The 13,744-nt window shown below is 38.2% G+C and overlaps 1 protein-coding gene across 1 annotated transcript in view; it reads right to left on the bottom strand.

The window, feature by feature from the left end:
- LOC140244939 (uncharacterized protein C5orf34 homolog) overlaps positions 1–4,261 on the bottom strand; it is a 61,950-nt gene extending 57,689 nt beyond the window's left edge. Inside the window, exons 1-3 of the mRNA XM_072324547.1 lie at positions 3,943–4,261; positions 2,699–3,320; positions 1,676–1,877 (exon numbers count right to left, since the gene is read on the bottom strand). Coding sequence (XP_072180648.1) covers positions 1,676–1,877; positions 2,699–3,320; positions 3,943–4,260 — 1,142 coding nt within the window. The 5' untranslated portion in view covers position 4,261. The remainder of the gene's footprint in view (positions 1–1,675; positions 1,878–2,698; positions 3,321–3,942) is intronic.
- Positions 4,262–13,744: the final 9,483 nt, after the last annotated feature.

The following is a 13,744-nucleotide window of genomic DNA, read 5'->3' as shown; positions in this document are numbered from 1 at the left end:
AGGCTTTTAGGAATGATGAGTAGATGACATCATATGAAAGAAAAAAAAAAACTACAACTAACCCCCAAAAAGGTAAAAAGAAATGAAAAATATGAAAAGAAATGAAACATGGATATGGCTTCTTCTTTTTTTTCTCCTCCTTTTTTTGGATTAAATTTTGTATAGATTCGTCCTCTCTTCAACTAAACCCCACAAAAAGTAAAAAGATATGAAAAACATGTACAAAATTGTAATAAAAGATATATAACCTCATAGTAAAATCAAACAACCCACTCAGAAATAGCATTTCTTCATAAATATCAAGGTGATGCAATAGGGAAGGTTAGGTAGATTATGCAAACCTTATCTATGGACGGATATTTTTAGAATATCTGTGCTAAAAGGCACAGTCACAAAACATAAAACTATGTCCAGCATAAATAGTTTTTTCCAGAAGTTTGAGCATGCGGTCTTTGCTATGCATAGTTTCAATGATATGAAACTACTCATAGTTTATTTAACCCTATTCTAACTGGGGGGGGGGTGTCAAATTGACCCCCCTCCCTCGACGTTTCGCGCCACGATTCCGCAACACGCAAAGATTTTGCCGCGTCGTTTCACGACTTTTTTCATTGAAGTCTCCCGCAAATTTTGTGACCAAATTTGCGACGTCCAGGTACACGGTTCTGAAGTTACATAATGTTTTGCATATGCATGTCAACCCGAAAACAGCTCAAATTCATGATACCGTGTGCAAATCCAATGCAAATTGTGTTTTTTGGTTCAATTGATATAAATTAGATTATTTCAACTTTTAACCATTGAAATTAATCAATTCTAGTGTAGATAAGCCTGAAAAAGTGCCTGCAACAAATTTTGGCAAAAAAAACAATAGAAGACAAAAGGTCGAAAAAACAATAAAATACATAAGAAATTAACAAAACAATAAAAAACAAAAGAAATTGATTTTGATTGCGCTATTTTTTTACATGAAAATTGTTTGATATGTCTTGAGGAATTCTGACACAAAAATTTAGCAATCCTTCAGTCTTTTTGATGGAGTTATAGGTGAAAATATGATTTCATGCACAAATTTGCATAATTAATTTATTGAAAATAGAAAGGAAATATTTTTCTATTGTATGACCATGTAATCTTTTAGTTGACATCCAGCTCTATCTTTAGGCAAAATTCCGCGGCTATCGCGCGATCGGTGGCCGAGATCTGAAGGGGGGTCAAATTGACCCCCCCAGTAAAAACTTGGTCTCAAATAGCCCAGTTCGAATAGGTTTAAAGCATACTCTACGTCAGCAAAAGCTGCACGCCTTCCTTGAATATCAAAAATTTCAAAAAATGGAAAAGTGCAGAAGTATACAAAAGAATGCACATTGCATAAACAGCATGAATGAATCTATGATTACGTCACAAACTTCTTGACGTTTCAGCCCTCCGCAATCACAGTGAGTACACAAAACTATGCTTAGTTTCGCGAAAAATGAGAAATTTCCCAAGAGGATGCAGGTAGTTTTGCGGGAAGTTTCACTGCTAACTTCTCGAAACTTTGCTGTCACACTGCCCAGACAAATGTGAATTAAAAAAGCGGGTAGTGAAACTATGTGTACCTTCACGTTACGCAACCATACCTAGTTAGTAAGACACACCTAAGAGTGAGAGTTGAATGCCCTCCCGTGCTCACCTGTACACAACATTTGACAGGCACAGCACCGACGGCCTCCTTCCAGACATGAAGAGGGCGTCCTCCGTTCTGTCGTGATCGCATCCCGGATACGGGCCTGCCCACTGGCATCTGTGCAGGTGGCTGCGTTCACAGCTGCGGGGTAGACACTGCGGCAGTGGAGTGGACCTCGTACACACTCTCTTACAAGCATTTTCCTGGTCTTCAGATGAAACACATTGGTAGAATGGAATGAAACTGGCAGGTTCATCTCACATCTACATCCAGCTGACGATATACACATCAAAAGAGCATCCTGCTTTTAAGTGCTTCGGGGTTCTGTAGCTGACTCCAGAGTTGCTATCCTATAATCACTATTTAAACACTCCTAAACCAACAGTATTAACACAGTGTTTCATTCATTATCCTGTGAAACTCATCCAGTTATAGAATGTTGTGTACATTGACCTTCCCTCCAAGAAAACAAGAGGAAAGGAATTGGCCAATTTGTAGCAACCATCACCATCATGTTGAATTGTGTAAGTGTCTCTGCTAACCACACGCGAAATAACCATAGCATCTCTATTTCTCAATTATCCTGCACTAACAACGCTGCACACTGGCACTGGTTCGACAGTCCCTGACCAGTAAAATTCACTGTCGCACCAGTAACTTTTTCAGGAATGGGCTAGTAAAACATGGAAAAACTGGGTACCTACTGGTCCAACAGACAGGTCGGGCCAGTAGATAAAAGGGCTAGTGTACAGCCCTGAATAAAGGACTACTTATTCAACTTTGATGTCATTTTGTTGCATCAGGCACTTCTGGCATGGTACAGGGAAATTTAGAATTTTGCTTTAGCCTTTGAGCCTCATGAGCTCATGCAGATTTTGTCCCATGGCTTGTGATGTGATTTCTCTCTGATACTTGAAAAATGTACCAGTGCTGATGAACTTGCTTTGAACACTTCTCTCACAATTGTGCATACGGGCAAATGAATGAAACTTCATTAAGGTTTATTTCTATTTGCAGGACTGGTCTTACCTCTGTGATGATTTTGATCCTGACAACCCTGTACTTCCCTGTAGGATGTCCCACTTTCCTCGGACCTTGTCCTCAGGATGAGTTCCAAGGGATGCTTCCAGCACGGAGGGCAATGTGCCACGGAGTGACTTTGCACGACCCATGCATACCAAAACCTACATCTCCTTCTTCCGCTCTCCGATTTTTGTCGACCATTTCTGCACATCGATCTCGTCTTCGCCCCAGAAACCGGACCTCCTCCATCTGAGGCTGGTTGGGGGTGACATCGCGAGCCATCAGAGGCTCTTACAGAGGCTGCTGGGGTACATGCACAGCTTTGGAGTCTGCAGCGTGTACACAGAGTAGGAATGTCCGACGACGTGCCCTCAAAGTATGGATGAGATGGATGCGCTTCGTCGAGACCTTCATGGGACGGCTGGCGCATCCCTCGGAGGTGGCCGTGGCGATCTTCAGGGAGTTTGCAGAGATACCTGACGGAAAAATCTTGACCATTTGGAGAGAGGACAAGGGTGGCCAGACTGTCTGTTGACGTCAGCTCCAAGGAGTAATCAGAATGCTGCTGCACTGTAACGTCATCGGCATGCAGCGGCCACTCTGCATGGGTGATGTCTGCATACAATTCCTGCAATGACAGCGTGGACAGTTATGAAAACAAAATTACCAAAGTAACCAAAAAAAAGGGATGGAATCTCATGTACTTTGCTCATATTTCCACTAATAAATTATATTCATTTATGGTCAGTTTCCTTCTGTTTGCATTTGTTACACAAAAGAAAAAAGAGATCAAAACATTCAAGAATCTGTACAATAGATGATGATCACTTTATAAAAACAAAAAATCTAGGAAATATCTTCTCAGAGAATGTGTTCATTTCTCACATTTGTTCCAAAGTGAAAGTTGACGGTTGGTGGTTGATAGGCTAATTTTTAGAGTGTATAGCACCAGTTTGATAATGTAAACTGGAAAGTTGACTTTAAAAGGTGAGAATTTACACAAATTTGCTGAAAGCAAGTAAGTTTAAAAGAAAGAACCTACACAAAAATGGGTAAACTAGACAAAACAAAATAGAATTCATTAATTTCTTTGTTCACAAATACACATAAATGTATTCCAAAAAGTGTGTGTATACATCATATAGCCTAACATTACTTGTGAAGTAATGGGTATGTGTTTGAACAAGAAGAAGCATTCAAATAACGATCTTACTTTCAGAATTTCATCAGGGCCATAGGACTAAGCTTACCAAGGTGTTTGCATCGAGGAGTGTTGGTGCAAACAGGTACGGACGGTAGGCGAATCTGTTTCTAAAATCAAGGGCCACAAGGACCTTGGACCTGTAAGTACTCGTGGCAAAGCAAGTCCTCTGCTGGATGGTCGATGATGCGTAGAGAGGATGCTTTGTCACGGAGAGGTCAGAGGTGACAACCGGATGGTATGGGGGAGTGTACAGAAAGCTTGAGCCACAGGATGACAGTTGCAGCTGTGAGCCATCAGCATATCTCACCAACACTGCATCATCACAGGTCATCACCATGGAGACGGGGACTGCATCCAGGGCCATTTTAATATCCTGCTTTAATTGAAATCAAATACAGAGACATCGGGAAGATAAAACATTAAAGTGTATCTTTGGTCAAAAAATATTTTTTGATATGTGAAAGAGATGTATTTTAGTAATCTGTTGCACTAACAATCAGAAAGAAATGTTACATATAAATGAAGAAAAAGTATATTTTGATATAGAAAATAAGAACTAAATCAGTGAGTCTGAAAGGAAAGACTATCAACTTTCTTTTGTTCTCAGACATCAGCATGGGATTAAGGAACCAGCAAGAGATTAGGCAGCCTGGGAACATTAGCAAAGTTATAGTCTTCTTTTCAGACCCATTGGCTTTAGTGGTATGTTTATAACTTTCTATGTATTTTTCTTTGCTAATATTGAACATTTTTTTCTGATTCTTGGTGTAATAGGTTACTGAAATGTAGCTCTTACACATATCAAAAAATATTTTTTGGCCAAAGATACACTTTAACTGTTTAGATCTACTGCTGTTACTCGTCAGGAGTGATAGGCACACTTAATTATGAGAGTAACCATTTGAATTTAGAAAGAATTTTTAAAAAAAGGCTGGGTAGATGAGCAATTGTATCGCAAAATCATAAAGAGGTCTGGAGATGTCAAAAACGAAGCCGGTTGTGGGTGGATTATAAATATATTTATCAAGAAAAAGGAGACCACTTTCATAAAGTTTTCAATAACTGGAGATTTTTATCCAAACCTGAGGGTGAGATAACATATTTGCATGACAGACAGAGCTAGAGTTTAATAGGAGAAAACCAGGCATGTGCTTCAGAGGAAACACACACACACACAATACTCAATATTTATTACTCTTTAATCTGTGCCGATTGCACATCACTATCATCAGTCATCACACAACATCAACACATTTTTATGATATATGACAGGATACATCCACATTCAGGAGAGCTGTTCTCAAGGGGGAAAAAAAGGAAAAAACATGAATGACAGAGTATAAATGATCCATTAGAATTTATTATTTATGAATAACAAACTTAAATTTACATTAACCAAAACAGGGTAGCCTATTATTAAAGACTTCCTTCTGCCCCCCCCCCCCCCCCCTTTCGCTTGTCAGTAACGTAAAGCAATTCACAAGTGGTAGAGATCTCATCTTTTTCATATCATCGACTGAGTATCTATATAGGCTCTAGATCTACTAGTAATACTATAGTGAGTAATGGCTGATGGCAATGCCTCCCGATCCCGCGTTTTGCAAAGCTTTACAAGACATCGCAGAAAATACAGTACGTGGGACTAGGCAGACTCGAGTTTGTGTAACTTCTCTTCATTTATCACAGGCAAACAAAGAAGTATGTTGTGCATGTATATTGTGCAATGAACAATAAACAATTTGCCTTATGTCTGTCGCGCCAATGAAGACTCACCGACTCAGGTCGTATATATCCCTCAATCTCTGGTAATCATGGTGTAGGTGCTAAGTGGATTTCAAGGAGCGCAACACAAGTCGAAATTAGCGGTTTTGTTTACTAGTATCGCATGGTTTTCGCCAATAGAGGGCGAAGGTTCACTTTTGCAAACTGTACACAGCGAGTACCGGTACTAGTAAAATGTATGAAGCTAGTTCGGGGTTATTAGCTCACGTCACATTATACACATTGATACAAGACCTCTCTCCCCCTCACCCACTCACTCTCTCCCCCTCTGTCAGTTGGTTTTCCATAGGCATTTCACTCGTTTTTCAAAGTGAAATAATGCATAAGCTTACTCTATTTATGGAACTCATAAATCATGTTCAAACAAAGGATGAATCTGCGCAAACCAGAATGGTCCGTCAATTTATACATGTGGGCAAGCACCCCACTTCATTATTTTGTGTGATTGTTTGTTGTTGTTGTTGTTGTTTTTGCCAATCTCATTCTCTTGATATTGTCAAATACAACTTTGTTGTTTGTTCTAGCAAGCACCATTTACAAGCATTTAATAATCATCATCATGGATACTCATTTCAGTGAATTTCAAAACAAATATGACCTTTTTCTGCTCATACTATGTGCAAAGTGAAACCCCGAACTGGCTTATTGAAAACGAGCCCAGTCATAAAAATGCGATAAAAATATACAATGTTACTTAAAAAGTACTAGTAACGTCAATGTGTTTCATGTTTCCGCACTTCAAAAAGTCTGGTGCTAAATATGAAACACCGGGCTGGTGTTAAATTCCCGTGCTCTTTTGTGGTATTAAATTAACACCTCCTGATGTCACTTCAAAATATAAAACTTTTTTTTTCTTTTTTTTTTTTTAGATAGGAAATTATTTTCTATTCTTCTTGTTGATTTTGAACATAAACAAGACGAAACTTTCCGATAAAGTACTTGATTGAAATAAACAAAACTGTGAACACTTAGGCCTACACCACAGTAACACCAGTTGGTGTGGTCTCCTTTTGATACTGGGCGGGTGTTATTATAATTGAAGTCAACACCAGCAATATTAAGTCAACAACATGTAGTGTCATTGCTGAATATTAACACCAGCGCAGAGTCAATATATCACCAGCTACAGTAGCAAAGTAACATCACGAAGTGCCAGGTGAACACTTTTCAACACCATCACACTGCATACTTTCTACACCTGTCGGTGTGGTCCTATATTGGCACTTGATAGCTGTTAGATTTAACACCCATGGTGTTTAATTTAACACCGTTCTTTTTGCAGTGTGTGCCAGTGAACCTTTTGCTCACTTCACTCTGGACTTGACCTCATTGAACTCAGGTCTGTTCGATTGTTGTCATAATAAAATCTTCTCCGGTTTGAGAAATTGGAGAAAAAATATTTCGAACCTCAATCACGGGTGACTTTGTCAGGAAATCTGTCACATTATCAAACTATGACAAGTACTTATTGTTAAACTGACATTTTTTCAATATCAGGATGAATTATCTTGACAGATAATAGACGGGCCTCCTTATAACTTTCGTTGTAAGTTTACTCCCTCTCCAAGAAGGGGGCGGGGGATATGTGGCAGTGCAATGGACGGAGATGGGGGGGGGGGGGTGCTTCCAAAACTACAGGGAATTACGAACATAATTATAATGCGTACCCCTAAATCTAGTGTGAAGAGTTTTATCGCAAAACGGCTAACTCCATTCTTTTTAAATTGAGATAGCTGAGATTAAACCTGCTAAAAAACAAAGAAAATAATCAGAAAATACGGGATATTTTTAATCATAACTTCTAAAATATTCCTTGGTATGTTTCAAATAATTATGAGGTAATACTGGAGAGGTTTTGTTTTGCTCTTATACATGTTTAAAAAATGGCGCTTAGCTCAATAAAACTCTTCATGTATTGGTAGGTATTTATAGGGGGGCAGTGAGTTTATACCCGCAGTATTATAGAAATGGGTAGACCAACTTTAAAAATGAAACATGTCTCATTGTATGAGTGACAATTAACAACATTAACAACAACTGAATGACAGGTATCGAATACATTGCTCCAAGGACAGGAACGATGCTGACAATTTCGACAGTTCCCCCCCCCCCTTTTTTTTTAAATGCTCTTAAGACTACAACTACTGAGCTTTTCTTATAGCCTTTCATGATGATCATGTAAAAGGAATAGGAAAAATAGTGCTCTCCTTTTGTGAAAATGATAACAATGAAGATAATGCAACTTTTCCGATGTTTGATCGTGCCACAGCTTCTACCTTCCTTAAAGAGAAAATCCAGTCCAAATACTTGTGAGTTTGATAAATAAAAACGAGTAAAGTCTTAGTTCAACGGTAAAAATTTGACTGAAATCTGATGAAAAATAAGGAAGTTATGACAGTTTGAAGTTTTCCTAATGTATGCAAAACAGGTCTTGTACAGTGCATATGAATATGCAAAATGAGTGAGCTAACCATGTCATACCCTCACCATTTTCCATTGATCGTGTACAAAAAAAAAGAAAAAAATGACGAAAATTCAATGTTTCTGTCATTGAAATAAAAAAAAACAAAAAAAAAAAACGTGACGTTATTCCTGTTTGAGTAACTTCACAGAATAGTGAGAAGTGAAATGAACGAGGATTTGAGCCTCGCGGGCATAATTGCGTTTGACTGAAAAACTGGAAATTTCAAAATTTTATGCACAAACTATAATTTATGGTAAGTTGTGAGGGAAGAACATGCTCACTTTCCATTTGCATAATTGACTTTTTAAGAACTGTTTTTCCCAAAAATAGCAAAGCTTCAAAGTGTGATAACTTTTTTATTTTTCGTCCGATTTCGATCAAATTCATACCGATGAACACGTAATGTTTTACTCTTTTTTATCAGACTTATATTTGGACTGGATTTCCCCTTTAATTCTCCCTCGTCAGCCCCAGGCCTTCTCGATGTTCTTGTTTTTGTTTTTTCTGTTTTGTCCTGTCTTCGTCTACGTCTTTGTTCCCTTGTTCCTTCCTGTGGACATTTTTCTTTGTTTGTTTGCTTGATTGCCATTGCTTGCCAGCTTGCTTTACGAGCACATCCGACCTCTTTTCCCATGACACAATAACTTTGTTCATACAGTTTGCTATAGGTTAAGCACTTACTTACTGTTTCATCTTTTCCGCTTTTAATTTATATTCATATTTCATGTTGTGTTACATTGTCCTATTGAGATTATTGCGTTTAGACGACTTTATGAATTATTGCAAATAAATCTGAATTGAACTGAAATTGAAACTAGAGTAACTCTGCCTTTATATTGGTTGGCATAACACACGGGTAATCTATACCCGGTAATTAAAATCAATACCTGCATAAATTACGGGAGCATTCAAACTGCAGTTATGGATATATATATATATATATATATATATATATATATATATATATATATATATATATATATTTTTTTTTTTTTTTTTTTTTTTTTTTAATGAAAGTGGAAAAAAATCTATCCATATCAAACGGAAGCCATGGCAATTGATCAAAACATGACATTATTAACTTCCTTGATGCTGATATTCTAAGTAAGGGAAGTTGCTGGTTGTGGTTATGTTTTTTCCCAGGATATAGGGCCAGATATTAACTACGTGGTGCAAGGCACAAAATGTATGCTTGCATCCGGGCACGATATGAATAATTAGTCTATAGAATGTCGGGATAGACGCTCGTATACCAGCTATACACGGCGGTGAGCAGATTTCACAGGGAGAACCGACTGCCATAATTGATTGTAGGTGGTTCTACATGTACTTGTTCTGTTCAAAATACACCGCTGCATATTATTTTCACATATGATACAGCTGTTTTTAGTACTTGAGTGCGTGGCTAACTGGGTGCTATAGCTCGGTAAGTACACATTAAGAGTTGCCTTTTAATTTCTGAAAACGTCTGACCGACTGTCTCTAGAAAGTGTGGCGGGTTGGAGTGGCGGGCATTATTACTGATTTTGCGAAGACTCAAAATAATTCCTTAACTGAACATCTCCAACTCAACTGAAAGAGGCGGAATCTTACCTTGTGCCTTACTGTTTCACGTAATTACTGTATTTTGTTTTTCTTTTGTATTTGATGGCAGCACTGTAGTTGTCTTTATATCTCAATTTTCCATGTATTCCTCTTTGCATGATTTTGCATGATCTCTTTTAAAGATTGTTCAAGGACTTTTTTCGGAATTACTCCTTTTCTCTTTACACAATATTACGAGTGGATGTGTCAACAACACATAAAGGAATTTAGTAAGCTACAGCTACGGGGTGGTTAAACCATGAAGCTATGTTGCCGCATGGTTTAACCAGGATTTAAGCCTTGATCCTGTCCTTAATGATGGGGGTTTCTTTTTCTTCCTATTCAATGTCACATTGCCTTCAATGGCTCGTCGTTTTATAGAATTATTAAACCGTGTATTTGGTAAGTTATTACGAAGTATTCGTATATTGGTCTGCCGATCATTGAAAGTTATTTATGCTACCGCTTCTCAATTTACCACGAATCCACGACAAAAACTGCTAATGGTTGAGCGACCAATAGCATAAAAATACACCTCGTATATAGTCACTCTGACATTACAGTTTGGACTATTATGATGGACACTTTTACTCTTCTTTTTTTCTTTGCTTTTGTTGCTGAGTAATGACATTGACTGTGTGAAACCCAGCGGAAAAAAGAAGAAGAAGGAAACAATAAAATGCACTGAAAATCCCCCCCCCCCCCCCCCAGCAAAGGTACACACGACGTCGTGGAGACGTGGGCAGAATTTCCTGATTGTTGGTATTACGACACTTTCCTGTTGGATTGTTGGTATTAAATCGAATCATGTGTCCTTAGAAAGCTAACAAAAATATATATATATTTCCTCATAATAACAGCGATGAGTTTGACAATCCTAAACGTGCACGTCAGTCCCGGTTCTGATCTTTGAACCACGCTCATTACTGCAATGACAAAAAAAAAAAAAATTGCTACCACTATTGTCTTGTGAGGTAATGTATTGTGAAACATTGTCTAAAATTGACAACCGACTAAGGTCTGCTTTGACAAGTACGTGTGACTCACCATAATTATTTGGGGGGGGGGGGGAGTCTATCTCTCTCTCCTGTTGGCATATAACTGCAAATATTTGGTAAGGTACCGTGCCAATGTAGCCATTATCATTCGACTCTTTCATTTCGTCTGTATCTTTCTGCCCTGGGTATTCATGAACTTCATATTCCATAAAGCTGCGATCTCTTCTATTATGCTTGTGCGAAATGCATATCATTGACAGTTTTGAGCCATTGACTACGGCTTCACTTCGAGCTGCAAGCCGACGAGAGAGTAGGCCTGTACTAGTATGTTGGGATGACCCCGTATGTTCGATGAGTTCGATTAAGACTGCCATGACTGGCTATACACCAACTACAGAAAGTAGTCACTTGTGATTCAAGGAAAGTGATTAGCGCACGGCCAATGCCGATTTGCTATTGAACATAGCAAGGATCAGAACGGTAAAGTTGGTGGACATGAGAAATTGTATTTGATTACTCTCAGGAAATTCCAGCAAAGTTTTAGTGGTGGTGTGAGCTGCAGAAGATTACCACAGATTAAGGAAAAGGAAATAAGAAACTTGCGAAGCGTAAAACAGGTATGTGTACACAATGAGGGTTTGTGAGCTCTACTTCTTAAAAAAATCATTTTACTCATCCATCTGTTTATTGACTTATTTATTTATTCATTTACATATTTACTTATTTATTAATTCTTTATTGTTGATAGCATACAAAATGTACTATAGTATTCCCCCACGTGGTGCATACTAGGCTGGCCCTGTCCCAAAGAAGTGCATGTCACGAGACCGACACCCACGGAACAGCCCATAAGTCATACAGCTCATGAGTTATACAGCCCACGAATCATACAGCCCATTAGTTCGACACTGAGCTAACAAGGCCCACGAGACCGACACATCAAGTCCCGTGTTGTATCTGTCGAAGTCGTGGGCTGTTTTTACCTATAGTGTAAACCTTCTTTCGATGTCGAACTCGTAATGTGTGTGACTCGTGGATGTCGGTCTCGTGGGATGACCCCTCCTAAAGTCATCAAGAATTCTGACAGCACTCCATTTTGAAGCTATACAGAATCTTGAACATGTCACTGTAAAGGTCTTTTGTGTTTTCAGGCGGAAATTTCAGTATAATTGATGTGATCAATCATAAGGTGAAGATGAATGCGTGAAAATTCAGTCTGCAAACAAAACAAAAACTCCTCTATTTCATATTCAGATAATCATGTATATGATATGCTTCCCTAAATAATAATTCTGAGCTCGTGTACTGGTAATTATTGTTTTGACAGTTTGAGTAACCTTCCCGAAGAGTGTACAGAATATTGATGGAGGTAATTTTCCTTTAGTTTTTGCACCTTTTGAGGAGAAAGGAGCAATTCCCAAAATAATGAATCCTAATTATTATGCAGAAGGGGTTGCTGGTTTCTTTACACAGGTTCCGATTGCAGCATACTGCGTTAGCGCGATTTTAGTCAAGAGTGTGTTTATGCGTGTGTTTGTTCCTATATACGTATACAATGTGAGGATGATCCGAACCCAGCCAACCTACGCAGAGTGCATTGTATCCATGAAAAACATAGTCTGACAATTGATTACATAGACCGGTGTTTACGCCTGAAAACTAAGGCATTTCTTTAGTGTTGTAAAAGGGCTGAATCATAAGCCGCCATGATTATAATTTTGAAGAGGAAGTTACCAGCGTGTATATCAATCCAAAGTCCATGGTGAATAGCCGAGCCTAAATACCACCCTACAGCCTTCGGAACCTACTCATGTGCTATACGAGATTGAGCTATGTTGATATTTCACATTCTAAAACGACAATTGTAGGATTTTATTGAAATATTTCCCTACCGCTCTCTCCCTCTTCTTTCTCAATCTCCTCCCTCCTCCCCCCCCCCCCCCCTCTCTCTCTCTCTCTCTCTTTCTCCCTACACCCCCACACACCTTGCTATCCATGGAACATGACGTGCGTATTCATGATTCTATTCCATCTCCTTAGTAATCTATACTAATTGTCTTAATCAACATAGACTGATAGAGGTGATAGAGATTTGTATATACTTGTGATTCCATTTTAGATAATCATGTTTTTTATTAAGCGGAAAAGATCGTAGGTATGCATTCTGATTTTAAAAAGACGTTTCTCACAAATTTGGGTAGGAATTTAGTGAATGCAACAACAAAAATGATAGCAGAAGGAAAGTACGATCTTATAATCCCTGAAAGATTTAAAAAAATAATTGGATTGTCAGTTCAAAAGTTACGAGTCTTTAAAAGGCGACAGGTCCCTTTCCAGCTGGAAACTACGAAAGACTAAAAGAAAAACAAATATTACAGTGGTAGAGCGACATGAAAAGAACATGTAACAGGTATTTCACACACACACACACACACACACACACACACACACACACACGTAAAATCTTTTCAGTATTACATGGACAGTGCACTTCTGCATACCAGCACTTACTATCTTCTCCAGGAGACATGGAAAATAATATTTACCTAAACTTGTAACAGTTCAAGGGAATGCGTATGCTTGTCATGAGGACTAAATATTTTTCAAATGTAACTCAAAATTTCACTGCGTGTTTTAACCAACTTTATGCATTCGCTGATTCCTTATTAAAAAAAAAACGTGTGAGGGAAAACTTTTCCTGAAGGTAAATAATTGCAAATAGTCAGGTGTAGCGCCATGTTGGATAGATACAAAATGGCGGCAGTCCTGACTGATAATGGATGCTGACACTGCTGGTATGCAATTTGTCCAGTACATGTTTACATAAGCGTATTTCAAATTATCAAATTTCATTAAAAACATAATGTGTGTCGTGTCAAACTTGATAGTTCATGATCCTTCAGAGAAATATGAATATACATGTATGTGAATGCTCCATTCGTGGCTGCATAAATTTGCTTTGAATATGCAATAAGTAAATTCAAGAGAATGATATTCTAGATTCAACAATCAGAGGAGAA

The sequence above is a fragment of the Diadema setosum genome, chromosome 21 (genome assembly GCF_964275005.1).
Source record: "Diadema setosum chromosome 21, eeDiaSeto1, whole genome shotgun sequence".
NCBI lineage: Eukaryota > Metazoa > Echinodermata > Echinoidea > Diadematoida > Diadematidae > Diadema > Diadema setosum.
The sequence above is the reverse complement of the archived record's forward strand: the minus strand, read 5'-3'. Positions and strand labels throughout refer to the sequence as shown.